The 15,968-nt window shown below is 34.1% G+C and overlaps 3 protein-coding genes across 6 annotated transcripts; 2 read left to right on the top strand and 1 right to left on the bottom strand.

Annotated features, from left to right (window-relative positions):
- The first annotated feature begins 8,625 nt into the window (after positions 1 to 8,625).
- AT4G27250 (NAD(P)-binding Rossmann-fold superfamily protein) lies at positions 8,626 to 10,618 on the top strand. 2 transcript variants are annotated; one of them, NM_118859.3, is made up of 6 exons: positions 8,626 to 8,840; positions 9,007 to 9,177; positions 9,309 to 9,526; positions 9,619 to 9,778; positions 9,867 to 10,077; positions 10,159 to 10,618. In NM_118859.3, the coding sequence occupies exons 1-6, from the start codon at positions 8,708 to 8,710 to the stop codon at positions 10,328 to 10,330; spliced, it is 1,065 nt and encodes a 354-aa protein (NP_194455.2). In that variant the 5' UTR covers positions 8,626 to 8,707; the 3' UTR covers positions 10,331 to 10,618. The 2 variants fall into 2 exon arrangements, with proteins under 2 accessions (NP_194455.2, NP_001190853.1); NM_001203924.1 differs by having other exon boundaries at positions 8,654 to 8,840; positions 9,897 to 10,077; positions 10,159 to 10,457.
- Positions 10,619 to 10,717: 99 nt separating this feature from the next.
- AT4G27240 (zinc finger (C2H2 type) family protein) lies at positions 10,718 to 13,492 on the bottom strand. Of its 2 annotated transcripts, NM_001341840.1 has the most exons (3): positions 12,313 to 13,170; positions 11,585 to 12,127; positions 10,770 to 10,950 (listed from the first exon to the last, which is right to left on the bottom strand). In NM_001341840.1, the coding sequence occupies exons 1-3, from the start codon at positions 12,971 to 12,973 to the stop codon at positions 10,862 to 10,864; spliced, it is 1,293 nt and encodes a 430-aa protein (NP_001328336.1). In that variant the 5' UTR covers positions 12,974 to 13,170; the 3' UTR covers positions 10,770 to 10,861. The 2 variants fall into 2 exon arrangements, with proteins under 2 accessions (NP_567769.1, NP_001328336.1); NM_118858.3 differs by having other exon boundaries at positions 10,718 to 12,127; positions 12,313 to 13,492.
- Positions 13,493 to 14,683: 1,191 nt separating this feature from the next.
- On the top strand, positions 14,684 to 15,897 carry HTA2 (histone H2A 2). 2 transcript variants are annotated; one of them, NM_001203923.1, is made up of 3 exons: positions 14,684 to 14,996; positions 15,412 to 15,618; positions 15,674 to 15,794. In NM_001203923.1, the coding sequence occupies exons 1-2, from the start codon at positions 14,808 to 14,810 to the stop codon at positions 15,616 to 15,618; spliced, it is 396 nt and encodes a 131-aa protein (NP_001190852.1). In that variant the 5' UTR covers positions 14,684 to 14,807; the 3' UTR covers positions 15,674 to 15,794. The 2 variants fall into 2 exon arrangements, with proteins under 2 accessions (NP_001190852.1, NP_194453.1); NM_118857.4 differs by having other exon boundaries at positions 14,698 to 14,996; positions 15,412 to 15,897.
- The last annotated feature ends 71 nt before the right edge of the window (positions 15,898 to 15,968 follow it).

The following is a 15,968-nucleotide window of genomic DNA, read 5'->3' as shown; positions in this document are numbered from 1 at the left end:
TGAAAAAAATCTCACTTGTTGAATTGTTATTATTCATCAAGTATCCATTATAATTGCAGTGTAGTTGGTACGAGTATGACAACAGATTATATTCGAGACATTTGGTCGTCAGATGATAAGGAGTAATTAACTTATATATATTACTAAAATATATATATATTGGTTTCATAATGATTTAATGTTTAATTAAGTTAAATACATAGGGTTTAAAATTTGAATTCCACAATAATGTTTGATGCAATACTCAGTGTAAAATACGCAAATCATTCCTCCATACTACATAATCTAAATTATTCGAAACAGTAATCTAAATCATGGAGAATATAAGTAATTAACTATCTCAATCAGACTTAATACGATAATTAAATAAGGGGTGTGTCCGTCCATAACAACAGGGAATGCGATCGATAGGGGCACGGATTTTATAACGGGGTATAATCCGGTTGACCAGCACTACCAAACCGGCAATATCCGGTTAATCCGCAGTAATCACGTACGGGTTGTCCCACAAATCACCGGCAACCAACTTTAAACCTTTTTAATAGCCTAAGCTAAACAAAAAAAATTGAAAACCATCTCTTAAAAACGGCGTTCATTGGTAACTTCTCGCGGTATTTTGGCCAAATCAGTGTCATCTCCGCGAGAATAAGTTTTTAGAGGTGTGTGTATATTGGGGGGACCAGACAGCTGGACTCCAAACTTGATAGGTTGACACGTGTACGGATTGTTGATCTTTATTTTATTTCTACTAGTTTGGTGCCTTCACGTTGTTTATTTTGAACTGATTTTTTTTTTTTTTTTTGAATTGCTTTTCTCATCATCCATGTAAATTAAATTGAGTAGATTTGAACATTTTGTTGGGTGTGAACGCATATTTTTGGATATTTCAGCTTCTTTCTTTCTTTTTTTCTAGATTTGTATTTAAACACATTCAACGTGAAACTCTAGATAAGCTCACCAGCCTAATTAGATAATTGTCATATTAAAATATTATTCATATTGTTTAGTGTCTAGAACGTAACTGAAACTTACTAATCGTGAAAATAGCCATTTGATGATGGGTTAGCATTTTTGTTTTGCTAATTAGTGTTTTGTTTTGGACATGCTTCGTTATGTTGTTTACGAACATTAATCTAGAAAAGTATACCTAAGAATGGTGTTTCTATATATAGAGAAACCGAATTCTCAAAACTTCAGGTAATTGTTTATTAAACATATAATTGAATTGAGATTATGTAGAATCTAATGGCTGATGTGTGCTGTAATCTGATATGGTTTAAAATCGGTGCCTAACAGATTAACATGTACGTAACGTCTACATAGCGTAAGACTCTTAATTTCTTCTTTGTATTCACGAGTCAAATACTTTGGTAAGTTGCTTGACTAATGGCTCTATGGTTGTATATTATGTTTGATATAGAAAATTTGTACTTTAATTTCCCGATATCAGTAGTTTCAACTGTCGCACATCTTTTAGCTTTACAACATTTGGAAAACATTTGTTTTTAATAATATATTTGGAAAACATTATAAATGTGGTTTAAGTAAATTCCATACATTAGGTTTTTGTGGTATGGAGGAGAAGAAAAAGGTAAATTATCATTGATTAAAAGCAGTAATAGTGTAGGAAAATGACAAAATTGTGTATACTCTGTTTGTACAATACATAACTTTTTAATAGAAAAAACCTTTGAATCTTTGATGATCATTCTTGAAAATATTGACAGTTCCTGGTTTTACTCCTCTAATTCTTCTGACTGTATCCAAACTAACCAAAAATATTGAAACTTTTGTGGTCATCATCTATTACAAATTCTCTTTATTTTAAGAATTTAGTTCATACACACAGATTATCCCAACATGCCACGCGGATGTTCCCTCCACCGAAAATCAGGTGTGAGCAGGTGCACTAAGGATGCAGATGTGTAATATTCAACGTTGACAAAGGACGTTTTTGGAATTCGATATTCTGAAAAGAAAAAAATTCCGTACTCTCCACACTCTTTCACAGTTTCTGTTGTGCTAATAATAATATACGGAAGCCTGTGGCGTCGGCGGGAGACACCGACAGTCATTTAAGTCCTTTGACCATTAACTTTTAATATCATCTCCGGTGGTTTTTAGCTTCTTCTTTCTTTTTTTTTCCTAACGTTTTCAAAATTAGTTTTTCTTCCTCAAATCTTATATTAAATCTAATTAGTCACTCATCTTGAGCAATCTTGAATCTTGATCATAAGAGATGGTCATGCTCTTTTCTTCAGAACTACATGAAAAATACGAGCACCGTGATGAAAAATATAAGTAAAATCCTTTTTGTTTTATTAATTGGTATCCCATTAGTAAATTCTTTCCTCGACATCATTCTGTTTCCTCACATCCAATGAAAAAAATGAAACCATGCATATAATTAGTTTTACACATAAATATTTTGCATAGATGAAAAATAATGAAAACAAATAACTAATGCTGTTACTCGAGTTAATATTTTCTAAATCACAGTTTATCGAACTTAGTTAATTTAAAATCATGGTGTTACGTGCATGTGTTTGGTTGAATCTTGAAGTTGGCTTTATGGCCTAGTATAAGGGAACAAGATAGAGAGTAGCTGCCTTTATTTAAGGTGATAGCAAACTATTAGTAGTTTTTATAAACATGTTATTAATATCTAATCAAGTACGTATTTAATTATGGGAACCAATAATGTGGTCCATAGCTTAGCAGCCTTAGCTTATTTGTTCTTAAACTAATATATATATCTTTGATAATAAAAATAAAACCAAGATATATATCTTCTTGTTTCTTCAGTGTGTAATAATGCTGTCAAAGACTTAGTTTGTGTACACATTATAAATAAAATCAACTTCTTGTGAGTTTTTTCACTCTCACCATATTATATATTTATATATGAATTAATGTGTGTACGAAACGTGACGGAAGGATCGTGTATGACGAATAAATGGAGTATAATTAAACTGAACAAATTGTAGCTAAAATAAGAACAAAATGGATGAAATGATTAAATGGGCGACATTAGTGAAAGTTGATTGGTTACTGGTTAGGAAGTGGTTTGAAAACCACATGAAATAAAGTGGCTACGCTTTGACAGTACGAAAGAGCTTCGGAGATTTGTTTTTTTTTTCTCCATATTTTTTCATCTTTTGATACAAATCGAATCTGTACGTAGTTAGTGACATAAATCATGGGATTTCCAATATAGAGGTATTTGTGCATGTGTATATAAAATAATCCTTAAACTTTCTTTTGCTTAAGCATTGTAATTATAAGGAGACTGGTCTAATGGACCCATTATATTTGCATCTGATCAACTTTTTATTATTAGTATTGATCTTATTCAAATAAGAAATACTTGATAACTAATATTTATAGTTGATTACTTGATTATATGTGACAGAACTAAATAAATTTTAGTTATAAAGGTTCAGTCAATAAATAACACACATGGGAGGAAGGAAAATGCATGAATCGATCACCTATTGACAGAAGATGCATTGTAAAATTTGTGGAGGGAGCAAAAAGACCAAGATTACTATATGTTCCCCAGCGCTTCTGCTTGGGACTAGGAGTGTGAAGGCGATCATAATCCATCACGTTACCAAGCATACTGACGGCAAGCCTCAACCCTCGACTAACCGAAAACCCTCGTATGACTTGTGACCGTAATTTTATATTGTGGCCATTTTGAACTCATAATAAAATATATGACATGTTTAATCTAAAAAAATTGCGCTAAAATTTCATATACAATTTTTTACCGACAATATTTTTTTTTGTAATCAGCAAATTTTTTTTTGTAATCAGCAAAAAACAAGACAAATTGTCATATACCTAAACAAAACATATTGTTTTGTATTAAGTCTAGTAAGATTCTGGAAACAAGTTACTTTTTCGAACATTATTATTTGATGTGACGTGAATGAGTCATGACATCATTTATTGGTTTTGAAATAGATCGTTTGTGTGAGAAGAAAGTAAAATGTTTATAGGGATCGCATATATCTAAAAGTAAATCGAGATGTTTAGGTTTATCCTTATCTTTTGACTATTTGAGAGGTAACTAATAAAGTAACCCACTACAATAGGGCAAAAGCTCTTGAGATTGAAGAAGCATTGACAATTTGAGTTTCATGTCTTCTCTCGTTTGTCTTCATTACTCCATTATTTCTTTCTTTCTTCTTTTGCTCTCCAAAAGTTTTATTTACTCATTTGGAAAAACAGAAAACTTATCAAGAGGTATAATAATGAATGCATTCTCATCCTATATAATTGGTCTGTATGTCTTCATCATCTATCCACTGTTTTCATCATATCCATAAATTGGGTGAAGTGAATTACTTAGTAAATAGTTTGAACGTTTTGGCTGAAGTGAAAAATAGTCATTTCTTTTCAATGCATACTTTCGTACACAGTATAGTGATAACTGTCCAAGAAACAGATGGAATATATATAGCAATGGCTTAGCGTCACATAATACATATACTAATTTGCATAATTAGCAAAAATCAGTTATTTAACGCATCCGTTATGCATGCAGTGAACGTGATGTTTTGGCGATGAATTTTGTGACTGAAGAAATCAATATTTAACTATAATCTTACTGCTATATGTATGCGATTGCGATTTGCGAGTATTGGTAGGGTTGCGTTCAACTCTTTAAGTTTAGTTGTACTTATTGGTGGCAACAAATCATTGATTAGTGCTGGCAACGAGTCCATTAGTCACCACTCACCAGTGTTTTAAGGGATTTTTTGGGTCAACGTTTTAAGGGATTTTGTCTCTAAATTACCCTGTTATGTACCTATGTAAAAAGTTCAAAATATATAAACGCAAAGCTGTTTATGATTTGAGTTAAAGGAATTCATTGGTTTTTGGGGTCAATTCAGTTTCTTTTCCTTTTTATTACTCTTCGACTTTTAATATGTTTTCTTTTCTCGCATGAGAAAGCGGTCGAGTCAATCAAATATTGAATTCCATAGAATCTAATCGACCGATCGTATCCTCATACTTGCTTATATCACTTTACGGTTTTCTCAAACCTTCCTATACTTGAGACTTGGACAAATATTTTATTCAGATTTGTAAGCAGATACCAATATCTTGACTGAAGATTGATTGAATAATACTTATAAGGTGAAAACAAAGTCAGTTCTTTTCTTTTTTCAAAACCGAGACCATTTTTAAGCATCATCGACATGTATGGTTCTTTTTTATATTTTTTTATAAAAATAAAAATAAAATAAAAAACTCTTCTGGTAACTTTTATATCTAGCTATGGTTTTGTGGGAATATCCGAATAGATGGGACCAGGCTTGATTAACATTCGAGTAATTTTTTCTTAAATAAAATTTATCAATCAATAAGACTGTAATCACTCATCAACTTGAGATGTTTATTTGTTCATGGCTTTGTCTAGTAAAAGAATAGACACACAAACTTGAGACTTTTTTATATAGAGTAAAAGGGTTGATTAAAATATCATAAATAAGACCATATCATTTGAGTAAGAACACTTTAAGACAACAAAGTTTATTACACAACTAACAGAATTGATGGGTATGGACATAAATCACATGCTACTAACCAATAAAATGAGTGTGTCGGTTTTCACCTTTCAACATTTCATTACAGTTAAAATATATATTAATATTTGATAATTTTAGTAGCCATGATTAATTAGCTTTACTTCCCATAGTTATAAGCTTCATGGGCTTAGGCTAGGATTAACATTCATGGGTATAATTTAAAGTTGAAAAAGTTGGGTCATAAAGAGGTAACACAATTAAACTCTATAAAAGATTATCTATGAATATAACATCTAAAGTTTGTTTATATTATTATAGCTCATACTTTTTATGTTATCTTCGCAGCTTGTATCACATCATTTTCGTACTTTCAAATGTTGGAAAATCATTTTTTACTGGCCTCTAATATTTGTCATCAATTTTGACTGTCGTTTCACTAAACATTTCAAATCATTAAAGCAAGTACCTTTCGAGACCATTATTAACGGTTTTGATTCATTAGAAGGATATATTAGGAGAAGACTCTAAATTTGTATCTATGTATCGGAAAAACAAAGTGCATTGTAATCAAAATGTCATGTAAGTTAATATCCAAGAGGGATAAGGTGAAATTGGGGTCATAGATCATTAGAACTTTTAAGCCCATTATTGGATAGTGTCCGCCAATAATCATAACCGATGGGTCCATGCACGTAGCAAACACACGCTTCACCCACAACCACAACAACAGCCACTACCACTACCACAACCACAACCACAACCAGAACAGTATAGTAGCTAGCAACTCTTTTCCTTAGAAAAAAATAGATAATACGTGTCTTTTAGTTGATTTCCTCTCATGCATGATCCAGTTCCAGGCTATTTAGGGTTTTGTTGGATCCCATGCACTTAATTAGTTATCTACTGAAATCACAAATTTTCAAGGTTATATATAAATTTAATCCCACATTAGAAAATGACACAATCTTATTACTAAACAATACACATGATGAGCTAATTCATTCATTTATATTTTTATATTTGATCAAATTTTATTCATTACATATACCAAGACAATTTTATAAATAAATGAAATCGCATAAGCGTGAAATTATGCTGATTAGATCTTGGCCCAACATAAAACAACAACCACTAATTAAAGAGCCCATATACTACTATATATATATGGTTCATTTTATATATGATTGATATATAGTGAGATCAAATAGATTATCCTACTGAGAAGTGTGACAGTTCATCATACCAAAAAACGATATTGCTGGTTTTGGTAATGAGAAGCTTTCTAGAAACGTGGTGAAGAGTAGTGTAGGAGAGTAAAATAATTTAAGGATGGGTTAGTTCGATGATTCCATGAACAAAATTATTGCTTTCTTGCCTGGGTTAGTACCCTTTTATTATTATGGTTGAGAATAATAAAGGATAAATTATACAGAATATGTTGCAAAAAGGAATGGAATATAATATGAAGAAGAAAGGTAGAGAAACTTTTGTTAGAAACCAAAGAAGGTGGGGAACAAAATTAAGACCACAAAGTGAAAATTTTAGAGTTGTAAAGATGTAGTGATGTACATCGTAATAACTTTAGGCACTGGGACACATATATAGGGTAAATTAATGTTATACTTAAAAGGAAAAGCTTGTTCACTAAATAAAAGGGGAGGTTCAGAATTTTAGTTAGACACATTCCACTGCATCCATTGAATTATGTAACGAGGAATTTGGTAAATGGGTTTTGGCTTGGCGTAGGAAGTCACAAGAAAAAAGAGGTGGCAAACAATGTCACTGAATCGTAATATATTCATCGCAAATGTATTGACGAGGATATTTGTAGCTTATGATGGTTGTATAATCAAACGTAAACATATGTTGGTAATTAAATGGTAATCGATGACGATAATATTTGTTGCTTCTTCTTCGAAATATCAATGGCAAAAAACACAACGCCGTTAGATTATGGACTAATATTAAAGTTGAATATCAAACTCATAAATGGGAAAAGCTTTAAAGAGTTTGCCGTGGGCCAACGGAATGTTGGGAAGAGCTCTTGGGCTGTCTACTTAGTGCTATCACTTGGAGGAAGAAGATGAAGATGATGATAATAAGAAAGAACACATACTTTTATTTTATTTTCTTTTAAAACGAATGTTTTCTAAATTCGGTTGTGAAGATAAGATTCCCTTTATGTTGAATCGTGGTGTGTGTTGCAGTCATAGATTCTTAGTATGAATGAATATACTATAGGTTTGGTGGTTATATATTGTGGATTTGTGTGTGCGTATGAGTGGGTATAAAAGATAAGGGTCTTTTCTAGGTGTCCCCATGAAAGAGATTTGTGTCTATGTATGTAAGACCCAACTTTTCTTCCTTTTCATTCACCAGACATCACCCACCACTTCATCATTGTGCACATTTACGTTGTATATATGCATGTATGACTGTGTATACACATAACACATGTACCATGTATGTATATGGTTATCAATGTGAATCAAAGTGTCACACAACAGGACGAAAGTGAGTATAAATTGATCGGATTTGACTTATTTAAAGATCAGTGTATCTTGAGCTGGTTTTATTAAGATTAATATTTGATTGATTATAGGGTATGATAAACTTTTAGGAATATTTGAGGTTGTAACAAAACTTTCAGAAAATTTTAGTGGCTAATGATGTGTCACACACAACATGATTCGTTTAAAGTATTGAATAAAGTGTGGGTTTATGGTCCGGCCCAGTAAGCCCAGACTATAGCCCATTTAGTTAAAGTGGCACATTTACGATGTGTGTGAGAGCCTTCTCATCTGATGTGGAAGAAGGACAAGACAAAACAAAACAAACACAACACTGAGCCCTTCCGCTGGAAATGACTATTGCGAGGTTTTTTTTTTCCTCTTCCCGTCTTAATGAATGATGTTGCACTATGATTGTATTACACTAAATCGCCAAAAATCAAAGCTTACCAAATATAATAATATGTCAAAAAGATAAAAAGTTGTCTGTCTAGTAGTTTTCCAATTGTCAAAAAATATGAAAATATTGACACCGTATCAAAGGAAACAAACAAAACACAATATTTAAAATAGCACAGACAAATAATTTAATAACTTATCGTTACAAGCCAAAATTACACTGTAAATTTGGCATTTCGAGAAGAAGAAGAGGGAGTGATGGAATTGCAAGGAGAGGAAAGCAAAACGGCGACGTATTGCGTGACGGGTGCAAGTGGATACATCGGTTCTTGGTTGGTTAAGTCTCTTCTCCAAAGAGGTTACACAGTCCATGCCACTCTCAGAGATCTTGGTATTTTCTTGTTTTCAAACTTTGTTTATATCGAATCTTTTAGGTACTTTACACAATCCTTTGAAATAAAAATGAGTTAATTGGTTATTTTGGCTAAAACTTGGACTGTTTTGTAAATTTGCCTTTGAAGTCTTCATAATTAACGACAAGCTTCTTCCCTCGACAGCAAAATCTGAATACTTTCAATCTAAATGGAAGGAAAATGAACGGCTCAGATTATTCCGAGCGGATCTTCGAGATGACGGCAGCTTTGACGACGCCGTTAAGGGTTGTGACGGCGTCTTCCATGTCGCCGCTTCCATGGAGTTTGATATCTCATCAGATCACGTTAATCTCGGTACGACCTTTTCGTTGCACCGGTCCTTTTTTTTTGAGCACAACACCTAATTAAACCGATATCAACCGGATCAAACCGTTGGTATTAGAAGTTAACCAATAAAAACCGGGTTTTGTTGGATTGAACCGCAGAGAGTTATGTCCAGAGCAAAGTCATAGAACCGGCGCTAAAAGGCGTACGGAATGTACTTAGTTCTTGTCTAAAGTCAAAGTCAGTCAAAAGAGTTGTCTTCACATCATCCATCAGCACTCTCACTGCTAAAGATGAGAATGAACGGATGAGATCTTTCGTGGATGAAACATGCAAGGCTCATGTTGATCATGTCCTTAAAACACAAGCAAGTGGATGGGTAATTACTATAACAATAGTATAATTTCATTAAAATGCCTTACAAATTCATTGTTCTGCGTCATTAACAAGGTTAACTTCATATGTTTACAGATTTATGTATTATCGAAGCTCGTATCAGAGGAAGAAGCATTTCGGTATGCGAAAGAGAGAGGAATGGATCTTGTTTCAGTCATTACAACAACTGTTTCAGGTCCATTCCTTACTCCATTTGTCCCATCAAGCGTTCAAGTTCTCTTGTCTCCAATTACAGGTGTGTATATAATTTTTTCCATTATCATACATAAGTTTAAATGTTAGGCTTAATTAACTAGTTTGATACTTACAATATAACAAAACAGGTGACTCAAAGTTGTTTGCGATATTATCAGCTGTGAACAAAAGAATGGGTTCGATTGCTTTAGTACACATTGAAGATATTTGCAGGGCTCATCTGTTTTTGATGGAACAACCAAAGGCTAAAGGTCAATATATATGTTGTGTTGACAATATTGATATGCATGAGTTGATGCTTCATCACTTCTCTAAGGACTATCTTTGTAAAGTTCAAAAGTAAGTTCTACAATCATTATCAATTCTTCTTTGTTTTATTAAGATGAAAGATTTTTAAAAATTATTATTCTTGATTTATAGGGTAAATGAAGACGAGGAAGAGAGAGAATGTATGAAGCCTATAATTTCTTCAAAGAAGTTAAGAGAATTGGGGTTTGAGTACAAATATGGTATTGAAGAAATTGTTGATCAAACCATTGATGCTTCTATCAAGATTAAGTTCCCTACCTTGAACCACAAACTCAGGCAGTGAGAATGTGAGATCAACAACGATTGATGCTTCTATCAAGATTGCATTCTACAATCCCAAACAAATTGTTTGTATTCACTATACACTTTTAGTCTTAATACGTCTGAACAATTAAAATGATAGATCCTACTAGCTCAGAGTGTAAGTAATAGTACTTAGTTTTGTCGTCACTTTTGATGCAAGCTTTGTATCAATGCGTATGGACCATTTTGCTTTTCAAACAATATGCTAGCTACGATGTTCTGTTCTTGTTCGCTTATCGTTTTAATAAGAAACAAAAGCATGACAGTAGCATGTTTGAGGTAAGCCAAATTTTCAATTTTGAACTTGATTTCAGTTTTTAGAGTTCACCAATTCCACTTTCATTTGTTAGAGTCCATTACCATGCACAAAGTTTCTTACACGATGAAGGTGATAGAGCAAAAAAGGGCATAAAAACTTTTGACAAAAAACAAGGGAATTAAAAACCTGATCATTAATTTTTCTCTACTTTGAGACTTATTTGCTTGCCAGTTATTGTATGGAATTTGGCATTTACCAATATTCTCCACCCGTGAAACAAAGCCTCTGTATCTGACGCTCTTCAACCTCCATTCCTTTATTTCGTGCAACAACACCATTCCCTACTTCACATGAACCAAAATTATCAATTATTACACCATGAACAAAAACATTCCGTCTTTTAGAGATCTGTCTCAAAACAATATGAATAAAAGCTTTACTTTTTGAGTTTGAGGTTAAAGGTAAATAAATGCTAGTACTTAACATTCATAATTTCATACCAAAAAAAGAAGTAAATAAATGCTTTTCTCAATATCTAGAGACTTTCACACATCAAGTGGCTTCAAAAAGAAATGCCAATTTACCAAACCAAAAGTTATTCAAATTTTATCTTTTTATGTATGCAAATAGAAACTTAAACTCAAGTCACAAGAAAACCTGAACAATGATGCAAGCCAAAAATATAGTTTCGTTATTTAAAAAGCTGTTCATCAAGAGACTGTAAATGAAATGATAGCAAAAAGCTTTTAAATCATTTGTTAGAAACTTTGCTACAACACATTTATTTCTGAAAGCTAAGATTTTTACGACTGAGATCAATATACCAAATTTGCGTTTTCGAAACTCTCTAATTGACACAACTTATCAACCTCAAAAGTTTGATTTAAGGTTTGCAGATTAGCACAAAACAAGGAAGCAAAGCTCGAGAATTGAGCAAATAGAGCTCCTCAACATTTGTGTACAACCCAACTTTACCAGCCAATGAATCAAACCCACTCAACAACCCACCCATCTCCTCTACATTCTCCACCGGCCGATGAACCCTCCCGGCAATCACTCGACACACAATCAACGCCTTCCGATCACCACCACCACCATCTCCAATCACAATAGACTCAAACGCCCTCTCACTCGTCGACGCAGTAAAAACCCCAATTCCGTTATTCATCTCCCGTTTCGCCGAGAACCCATTTCGTATAATCCGACAAACGCAACACTTTTCCGACGAACACAGACTCGTCGACCCGTTTATCCCCAAAGCGCAAGCCACAGTGGTGCCGTGAAACCTGAGAAGCTCGTTTCCGTCGGCGATACATCTCGGATGTTTCTTTTGTAACTTGCTTGCTCTGATCTTCACTGTATCTCTGTATTCTTCGAATCTCGCTAAGGTTTTTTGCATGTTGTGTACTTTCAAAATCCGATCGATTCTCCCTCCTTGATTCTCTGTCTTTAACCAGCTTGTTCTGCAGATTATCTCCACTATTCTCCTCGACGAGTCTCCTTCCATTAGCTCAGTCACTGAAAATTTGGGTTACCATTAAGAAACTCTGTAACCTAATTGTGAAATTCGAAATTGAAATTTACAAACTTTGGGAACAACTTTGCTAAAAAGTAAGAAACTTTGAAATTCGAAGATGAAAGTTATGAACTTTGCTATAAAGTAAGGAACTTTAAAATTCAAAGACGAAGTTTGGGAAATTTACCGGCGTGTTTGGTTAGATGATGAGCTTCTGCAGCTTCGAGTTTGCTAAATTTCTCGCCGCATTTATGGCAAGAAACAGAGGAATTGTCTCCGTTAATGGCGGCTTCTCTATCATTCTCTCTTCTGCTCTGGTGAAACCCTAATCCTTCTCTATCTAAAGAAGAAGCCTTTCTCGAAGTTTGGCTACGGCGTGAAGAAGAGTAATTGACCGGCGTCCCTGGTCTAAGATTCCCGACGAATTCTGTTGCTCCGGCGGCGGTGATCTTGAGCTCGCAGGTGGAGTTGCTAAAGATTACATCGTGAGTAATGGGATTGAGAAACTCGCTGCTTCCTATAGAACGAGGGCTAGAGCAAAGCGGCTTCTCTAAATGCCGTTGGTTTCCATGGATTACGTCTTTAAGATTGGCTATGGATCTTGAACAACCGGACCTGCCGCCGACCCCGCCGCCGGAGGAGGTTGTTGTTCTCTTAGTGGATATGGGAGCTAGCTCTTTTTTGGATCTCGGAATGTGGACATCGGAGACATCAGATTTGCAGGGGAGAGATTTCTTAAGTGAAAACCAAACACTGGGTAGCTTTTTTTTCTTTTGAGTATCGGTGTTTTCTCTCTGTATCGTCTTCTTCTTCTTCTTCTTCTCGCTTCTTGTGCTTGAAGCTTCCATTTTTCTATCCTCTCTAGTCTCTTTTGTCTTCTAAGACAATAAGAACGAAAGAAGCAAAAAAAAAGAAAAAAACGTAACTTAACAAGAAATTTTTTGAAATGAATGGTAGCGAGTTTCTATTTTTTTGAATTGGAGAACCTTCTTCTTCTGGCAATTTTCTAGGGAGAGAGATAGTGAAGAGAATGGGAAAAATAATTATTGAGTCGTCAGAGCTCTGAAGATAAGAAGATACACAAAATTTGAAAATTTAAATGAAAACAAGAAAATACTCCCAAAAGTGTTTTTAGACTCAAAATAATGTTAGTTTTCTTCATCATTGTTAAATTCATATGTATTGGATACATGGGTTGATGGTAATATGAAAGGTCTTGAATATGGACAGCACAACGCAAAGTACAACAAACCAAGTGGAATAAGGTCGGAATCAATGTGGTTTAACGTAAAATGGATGGAACAAATAGTGTGAAATGGATATAAAGAAAATTTGAATGGTGTTCGTATTTACTTCTTATGAATTTTTCTTTCATGTTGTTCGATACGTCAAGACAATAGTTATTGTACTTAGGTAACTTAGCTATCTATGGTACTATTTGATTCACGAGGCCACAGTAGATTTGGTTGTCTTCAGACTAAAAATACAAGTATGTACAATCTCACATTTCCCAAATCTAATGCTTCCAATATGTTTTGCTTTTGCAGTTTGGATTGTATTTAAATCTTCATATACTGTCGGACAACGATACCTCCACAATATGTGTTTGTCCTTCGAACAAGCATTCGAGTCGAGAAACAAAAAAAAAGATTGGAAGTATGACTTGTCAATACCAACAAGTATTTTGTATTAAAAATTCTCATTTCTACAGTAACCTAAAAAGCTGTCTGTTTTCATAAATTTCCAATTACTTTTTCCTTTTCTTTCTAACACGAATAATGATTTTTTTAGGTCATGAAACGAATAATGACTATGTTGTGATTTTCAAGCATTAAAGACATTTCAACATCCTACACACTAAAGAACAATTCAAGTATTGTACATCCACCGATCTTTTGTTAACATCATAACCATCCCACCACGTTCACGTCACTCATTTTTTCAAATGTCTCTCATTGGGTTTACTTTCTTTGTTATCCATCTTCGGAGAAATTAGCTTGACATTAATACTTTTTTGACAAATTGTAACGTTTTCTCCGGAGATGGATAACAACGAAAGTAACGTTGTCTAAATTAATATTACAACTTTTGAGTTCTTACTAACTGAGAAGATTTGTGGCTTTTCAGCCACCACAATATGTCATACAACTTGCAACTGTTATTATCCAAATTTAAACCCACATAAAGAATACGTCTAAAAAGCAAACAATAATCATTACAACACTTAGTAAGTTATAACTTCTCCCTAACTTCTTTGAAATTTTGATAAAAAGGAAAATACATATGTACAAGAAGTGAAGAAACAATTTATTTGGGCCGAACAGTGTTAAATTTTGGGCCAGATAACGTTAAAATAAAAAGGAGTATTTCTATTTAACAAGCCCAATATAGCCCATATAACAATCCATTGAAATCATCGGAGAACCAAAAAAAGGACAAAGCAGGTGGGCGCACGAATCTCAAATCACGTCCCTTAAACTTGTAACAATCTGACGGTGTAGATTATCGATCCATGCAGTGTCATATCATTGGTCAGAAATATTTTCTATCTCGCCACTATATTAATCATCATGGCGGGTTTCGCTGATACTCATTATTGTTATTTTTGACAGAGAGAAATTTCTCAGTTACGCTTCATCCTCCTCTAAGAGATCTTTTTTCTATCTTGGGTAGTAGAGAGAAATGGCGGGTCGGGGAAAACAACTTGGATCTGGTGCAGCGAAGAAGTCTACTTCTCGTAGTAGCAAGGCTGGGCTTCAATTCCCTGTTGGTCGTATCGCTCGATTTTTGAAAGCCGGTAAGTACGCCGAGCGTGTTGGTGCCGGAGCTCCGGTCTATCTCGCCGCCGTTCTTGAATACCTCGCCGCTGAGGTAATCAGTCTCTTCTATTTATCACCTGTTTAATTTACTCTTTTTACCGAATTAAATGGTTATAGCTTGCATCTAGGGTTCTGGATTTTAGATTTTCTTACCCCTTTCGTTAAATTATGCGAAATTTGGAATATTTTAGAATGCATTAGTTCCTTAGTTTGTTTTTTTCTTGGGAAAAATTGTCCATTTTTTTTGTGTAGTTTTGAGCTCAATTTGTGTTTCTTTGTGCTCATCATGCTTATCGAAATTAGGGTTAAATTTGTTCCTTACTACTTTGAGTTATCATAGTTGGCACTGATTGATACTGTCAATTGTGTTCTCAAATTCGAAAAATGTTGTTGTTCACTTAGTTTTGTCTTTGGATATGTGAACATGTCTGCTTGGGAACTGAATTTGGTGCGCTCACTTTCTATAGGTACTTGAGCTTGCTGGGAACGCAGCGAGAGACAACAAGAAGACCCGTATAGTTCCACGACACATTCAGCTTGCTGTGAGGAATGATGAGGAGCTAAGCAAGTTGCTTGGAGATGTGACAATTGCTAATGGAGGAGTGATGCCTAACATCCACAATCTCCTTCTCCCCAAGAAGGCTGGTTCATCTAAGCCTACTGAAGAAGATTAGGTTCATTACGAAGATAGGGAAAGCTGGAAACTGGTTGATATCAGATAATGCTTAGGATTGTTTTTTTTTTCATTTGCTTTTCCTCTGCAGCAATGGAAGCTGTGTGGTTGTACTAGTTGTTAAGGTTACCTTTGTTTCACTTTATGTGAATATATGAAGAAATTGTTCTATTTCAGTCTTGACTCCACTTCTTTAGCATTGTTCACTGATTCATTTGTTGTTCCTGAAAGTCAATTTAAATTCCTTCGATAAGCTACACGAAACTGCACACATAGTCACATGTAACTTGTTTTTAAACTTTTTGTTTTGTTTTGTTTTTGGTTGAAAACTCGAGAAAAAAAGAATCAGTA

Source organism: Arabidopsis thaliana, chromosome 4 (genome assembly GCF_000001735.4).
Source record: "Arabidopsis thaliana chromosome 4, partial sequence".
NCBI classification, from domain to species: domain Eukaryota; kingdom Viridiplantae; phylum Streptophyta; class Magnoliopsida; order Brassicales; family Brassicaceae; genus Arabidopsis; species Arabidopsis thaliana.
Note: the sequence above shows the minus strand (reverse complement) of the source record. Positions and strands in the feature narration are given on the sequence as shown.

Coding starts and splice junctions, on each gene's coding strand:
- AT4G27250 (NM_118859.3), top strand. CDS start 8,708: ATGGAATTGCAAGGAGAGGAAAGCAAAACGGCGACGTATTGCGTGACG. Junction 8,841..9,006: donor TGCCACTCTCAGAGATCTTG/GTATTTTCTTGT, acceptor TTCCCTCGACAG/CAAAATCTGAATACTTTCAA. Junction 10,078..10,158: donor TATCTTTGTAAAGTTCAAAA/GTAAGTTCTACA, acceptor CTTGATTTATAG/GGTAAATGAAGACGAGGAAG.
- AT4G27240 (NM_118858.3), bottom strand. CDS start 12,973: ATGGAAGCTTCAAGCACAAGAAGCGAGAAGAAGAAGAAGAAGAAGACG. Junction 12,128..12,312: donor TCATCTAACCAAACACGCCG/GTAAATTTCCCA, acceptor CCAAATTTTCAG/TGACTGAGCTAATGGAAGGA.
- HTA2 (NM_118857.4), top strand. CDS start 14,808: ATGGCGGGTCGGGGAAAACAACTTGGATCTGGTGCAGCGAAGAAGTCT. Junction 14,997..15,411: donor TTGAATACCTCGCCGCTGAG/GTAATCAGTCTC, acceptor CACTTTCTATAG/GTACTTGAGCTTGCTGGGAA.